Source organism: Tamandua tetradactyla, chromosome 19 (genome assembly GCF_023851605.1).
Source record: "Tamandua tetradactyla isolate mTamTet1 chromosome 19, mTamTet1.pri, whole genome shotgun sequence".
In the NCBI taxonomy this organism is placed as follows: Eukaryota; Metazoa; Chordata; class Mammalia; order Pilosa; family Myrmecophagidae; genus Tamandua; species Tamandua tetradactyla.
The window spans coordinates 53104576-53110449 of record NC_135345.1 but is presented as its reverse complement, the minus strand read 5'-3'; the positions used below and the strand labels follow the sequence as shown (position 1 = coordinate 53110449).

Genomic DNA, 5874 nt, shown 5'->3' with positions numbered 1-5874 from the left:
ACTTTTTTTGGGAAAGTATTTTCCTCCTTGTTCTTAAAGGAAGAAATCTGAGTATCCTTCAGGTTTAGAAAGGCATATAAGGAACAGTGTTTCAGGGATGCAAATTGTACTGATAAGAGAAAAGCAATTCTTTTTGGGGGTGTGGGGGAGGGGAGGAAAAGAAAGGAAAAAAGAAAAATTTGAAAGTTTTTGGAAAAAAAATCTAAACGCTTAATCTGTTCTTTCATTCCCACTGTAAATCCCATCAATTAAATATATTTGGTGAAACTACAACTGACCATCATTTACAAAGTGATGAACAAAGTCCAATGCTCCCCTCCCCACTCCAAAGGAAAAGACAGAGAGTACTTTTCCAGATGCAGAGGGTGGCTCTGGTGGGCTCATGCAAGCCCCATTAATTCTGTCCCCCGCTCAGAACAAGGCTCCCTCTTCTGCAGCAGTTCCATCGGCTCTCTTGGCCCCTCAGCTCCAGCCCTTTTTGGAACCATGAATTACTGCCAGCATTCAACATTCCTGCACTGGAAGAACCTCAGGCCCTCTTCCTGGGATGACTGAACCCCCTTGAGTACCCCTGTTTCAGACAGAGGTGACAGTCCTCACTTTGGCTGAGAGGGCTTGCTTGAACCTCCTCTTCAGGTCCTGCATGTTGGGCGACTTAGGCCGGGGAATGAGGGAGGTTCTTCGTTTCTCGGGTGTGCTGCTGGGCTGCTGTTTGTGACTCACTTCTTTGCACAGGACATGGAAGGCGCTGTACACATCATTGTAATTTTCACTGACGGATACTTCGTAGAATGAGCATCCCAACATGCTGGCCAGCTGCAGTCCAAGCTGAGGGTCAACCTGCTTGATGTGCAAAAGGTCAGCTTTGTTGGCCACAACCACCACGGGCAGCCGGGTACCCAGGTGGAGCTGCTGGACATGCTGATGGAGCTGGCCAATGAGTTCATAGCTCTTGTAATCAGTGATGGAGAAAACGATCACCACAGCGTCTGCCCAACGAATGCACCTATTCAGCTGTTCATTGCACCTCAAGCCGTTCTCATGCACCTGAAAGAGAAGGGTGATGGCACACTGATTGGCCAGTGCCACCAAGGAGCCCTAGCTTGGTTGGCTAGCAAATTCAAAAGAGCCCTTCACAGTAATGCCAGGTTGCAGGCCATAAACAAGTTATTTCCCCACACACTTCAGCTTTCTTGACAATCTGTTGATCCAGCTGCACAGAGTTGGAATAAATAACAGTGCAGCTCACCACACTCAAGTGGAAAATTGACCTGTAACAAACTCTATGCAGAGAGACTTTGTAGTTCCAGAAAATGGGAAATTAACTGGCTAGACAGTAAGTCTGGGGAAGTAAAGATAGGAGCTGGAAGCATTTAAACCTGGATAACTGCCCAGTTCAAGAGGGAGGGGGGAAAAACACACTAGCATGGCTCTTTTGTCTACAGAGTAACTTTCCATAATATAAAAGTGATTCCAAGTATTTGGAAACTATACATAGATGTTTGATTTTTTTTTTTAGCACCAAAGACACATATGTAAAACTGATCTTTTTTTAGCCATAGCAAGAAAACCTTTCCAGTTTCAAATGTGTTTGGTTTGTTTTTTCCTGTTGTTGTTGAATCTTCCTGGAAGATTTCTGTCCTTAGCCAATTCTCCCATACTAAGCCATAGGCTAAGACTGATCAACAGCCAGATATAAAGGGGTGTCAGACAAGATGTAAAAGTCTAGGCGTGACTCCCCCAGTTTCTCTCTTCCTTCAGCACAAGGCACTCTGAGAACTGAATAATTTCACAGCAAAGCAGACTCCCCTTTGACCCAGTCAAATATCTTAGACCTTCTCACCTGAATACCTGGAGTATCTTGAACCTGAATAGCCAGGGTTTCACCCTCTATTTGGACTTGCCGGGTATACAGATTACCTATGAAGGCAAAGAAAAAAGAAGTTTATGTTCTTCCTTTTTTATAACTTTTAAAACATTGTGGGTTGTTTTTTTTTTAATGTTACAAAGGTAGCTTTCACCAAAGGCATGTTTATTTCTATTTAATGGGCTTATTCAGATTGTTTTTTGAAACAAGGGTACTTTTTAACCCCGAGTTACTGGATTCATTAAACCAGAGCAAAGTTCACAAGTTTTTGGAAACTTGTCTATTTTTAAATAGAGTTTCCATATTTAGAGCATTTCTTTAAACAGACTTTCTTGGTCCTGTGGGATTTGTGTTTTATCTCAGTATCAAATGACATAAATTTATATTTTAGTCACTTGATACAATGGCTTGCTAGGCAAATACTTTAGTAAATGCAGAGCCAGCATTATCAATCGAAATAAAAAATTGGTGTGATGATAGCCAAATCCACATCAAAGCAGAAGGCTGCTATCATATCTTGGGATGGTTTATATAGCTCATTCTAAATAATCTCCTAAAGATGCAATCTGCTTACAAAGTATAGGTGGAAAGCCCTCTAAAAAAACCTCCCCAGTGGCTGTTCTTTAATCATGAGGTTTGAAATACTTGCCCTCTCATTTATTCAGAAACTCGTCTCCAAAAATTCGACCATGTACTTATTTTTCTTTGTTAAGAAAAGAGAACTTTGGGTTTACAACTGTTCTCCTATGGCCTCTGCTTTAAAAGGTCACCTCTGAAAGGCAACCAGCAGAGAGGGAGAGGGGCAGGGGGAGGAGCTACCCATTTTTTTTTATGACTTTTGCAGAAGTGTTTTGAAGGGAGAGGCTCTTGAGTACAAAGGGTGCTTCCAACTGGGGTCCCCATAGTTAAAGCATACCAAGGGGAATACTTTCAGGCACTTGATAAAATGATGAATGGGCTCTGAATGGAATGAGGCCAGATGGCAGTTATAGGAAGGGAGGGGGGGGTGCAAAGTTGGAAATGGTCAGATCCTGATGTTCAGACTGTCACTCTAAAGGAACCTGCTTGGGAGCCAGTGAAAAATGGGAACAGCAGTACTGGTGCAAGCTGACAGCATTTTCCTCCAGTGAATTTCCTCACCTGCATTTCTTTCGTAGTCACCAATGAATCGTTTGGTGAGGAACCGGACGACCAGAGCTGCAGGTCAGAAAAGAGAACCAAAAGATGGTTAAGCCTGGCACAGGAACTTAGATTGGTCTCCACCCCACCCCCAGCCTGGAAAACAATTCTCTCAGAGAAAGCCATACACGGCCACCGAGTGGAATTCCTCCCCTGCAGCTCCCTGACCCTTCTTCCAGACACAGGGAGAGGGGGCTGGAAAGCATGGTGAATTATGACTCTGTCCAGCTGGAAGGGTCATTTGGCCCACCCTCCCTCCACTGAGCCCGGCCGAGCCACACCTAAGTCTTCCAGCAGACAAATGTCTTTCCTAACCTTAAAGACCTCCAGGAGGGGCTACCTTCACTGACTCCCCTTTCCGTGCCAGGCACTGCCAGAGGCTCAGAAACCTCAAAGTTCTATTCGCAGTTGTGCCGGCGCTGCCGGAAAGTCGCCTGACCTTTCTAGATCCCATTTTTCTCCATCTGTGAAAGGAAGGGCTTGGAAATGATGAGGGCTAGGATCCCTCCCAGAAGGGGCAGCGAATCAAAAGATCGGGGTGCGGGGGATTCGTCCAGCCGCAGTCCTCACCTCCCCCACCCACACACAAGTCTCTTTTATCCGCAACTCCCCGCGGGATCGCCCATGCCCAGCCCCGGAGATACTCCGGTTCCTGCAAGAGCAGGAGGACTCACCGGTCTTGCCCACGCCGCTGGCCCCCACCACGGCGATCTTCACGAGGCGCCGGCCCGCGGCCCCCAGGCAGCAATCCGCGGCGGCTGCGCCGCTGCCCGGGGCAGGGTACTCGGCGATGGTGCACATGTTGTGGATGAGGCGCATCGCCGCTCCGGCGGGGCTGCACCGCGCGGGACTGGACCTGCGAGGCGGAAGAAGGCTCGCGCTGCGCGGGAAAGGGAAGAAGGACCCGGCCGGGTGCGAGGTGGGTTCTCCTAGATAAAAAGCACGGAAACGAGTGCAACACCGCGGCTCCAGCGGGCTCAAACTCGGGGCTGGGAATGCACTCCGCCGGCGCGCGCGGTTTTCTCTGGGGCCGGCCCCGCCCCCCCGCCGCCCGCGGCCAATCCCGGGGCGCCCTGTGCGAGGCCCCGCCTCCGGCGCCGCTCAGCGCGCTCCGCGCCGGGGGGCGCCTGGAGCCAGTGCTGCGCCCCGTGCGGAGTGAGGGAAACCGAGCAGCGGGCCCGGCAGGAGCAACCAACCAGCCGTCGGGAGTTGACGGCGCAGGCAGTGACTGGTGTCCGCGAGCGCACGCCGGGAGCCAGCCTGGGTCCCGCTGCGCGACCACTGGGCGAATGCTGTGGCTCCGATGTTGGGGACGCATAGGCTTCGGGGAGCCGGGCTCAGCGGAGGGCGGGACGTGGGGACAGCGACTGCTCTGGACGGAGCCCAGGTGCGCATCTGCCTGCCTTCCCTGGCGGGCTCGGTGCAACCGACTACTCCAGTCTCCTAGGAGCACTTCCCTGGTGTCTCCCCACGACCCCCAATCCCACTCCCCGCTCCCTAGGGCCTGCAGCCCGCTGACCTCTCTGCGGCCGACCCCGCCCACCGCAGGGAAGCTGCTCGCGGTCCGCAGGGCCTCCAGGGTGTGAGCGCTCTGGGTCCCAGCTCGCCTGTGTGGTGGCCTGGGTGCATGCCTGTCCCTCTTTTATGGGGGAAGGGGGTTGATTGAGTCCATCCACGGGGGCATCCAGGATCACAGATGTGGGTACAATTGCAATCATTGCAAAGACCCCATCCTCAACCCCCTGGAAGGTGACATTTGACTTTGGGACCAATAATACCACCTTTTTTGCTCTAGACTCGAATTCTCTGGCTCTTGGCGACAGGACAGCAATCGCTCATCCTCTGACTAGCTCACGTGAACACACCCACAACCGAGCTCATGTTCAGAACACCCAGAGGCAAATCTAGAAGTAATTATAGAGCAATCTGCCTAGTGCCTCGCTCGAACACAGTCACAAGTCTAAGAACTGTGAAAAGAAAGAAAACAGTTACCACAGCTGCCACGTCTATGGATACCGACTCGATTGGAAGGCAGAAGCCTAATGGGGGGGCACCTTAGTCTCTGGGCCAGGAAGACCAAGCTCCAGTTGCCTACATTCTCATCAGGGAAATGGGTCTTCAGTAGCAGATTAAATTCCTGGTCCAAGCAACGTTCTGTAGCTGGACTTCAAATGGCAAAATACCCTCACCAGACACTCACGCTGACCACTTCCCCCTCTCCCTTCAGTCCTGCTTTGTGGGCCCCCAAATGTTCCAGAGGTTTTTATCCTGTGGCTATAGGACAACAAACACTGTGGCTTTGGGTCCACACCAACACTCAAGGTTGAAATGTGAGAATAAACTAATGAATTCCCTTATGCATATCAGGTACCTAGTTTGACTTCCTCTTTCACCCAGGACCAAATTGACTTGTATTTAACAGAATTTATGATGCTGAACCAGTGCAGACTCGAAGATGAAGACTTTTGCCTATGATGGTGTAGATGAGTTTGCAGGAACTTACGGGGAAATAAAAAGGTAGTGAGAACTGTCTTAGTAGCCAAGTCTTCAAAGACAGGCAACATAATTCACAAGACATGCAACCTTAGATATAAATAAAAGATTGAGTTATAACGATATTGCTAGAACAAAATAAGTTCAGCCATATGAGTCAAGGAAAAAGAATATTTCTACTGTGCACCACATCTTTCCACATGGCTTAAATCAAACTTGATTTTGCTTAGCAAGGCTGTAATTACAGGTAACCTTGTAATTTTTAAGCTCCCCCCCCCAAAAATGCCTGCGGTTCTATCATGCTTACATGGTAAAATAACTATGCAGTCTAAAGT

The 5874-nt window shown here is 49.5% G+C and overlaps 1 protein-coding gene across 1 annotated transcript; it reads right to left on the bottom strand.

Annotated features, from left to right (window-relative positions):
- On the bottom strand, positions 1–3875 carry RASL11B (RAS like family 11 member B). The gene is made up of 4 exons (XM_077136859.1): positions 3721–3875; positions 3008–3064; positions 1844–1920; positions 1–1047 (listed from the first exon to the last, which is right to left on the bottom strand). The coding sequence occupies exons 1-4, from the start codon at positions 3863–3865 to the stop codon at positions 577–579; spliced, it is 750 nt and encodes a 249-aa protein (XP_076992974.1). The 5' UTR covers positions 3866–3875; the 3' UTR covers positions 1–576.
- Positions 3876–5874: the final 1999 nt, after the last annotated feature.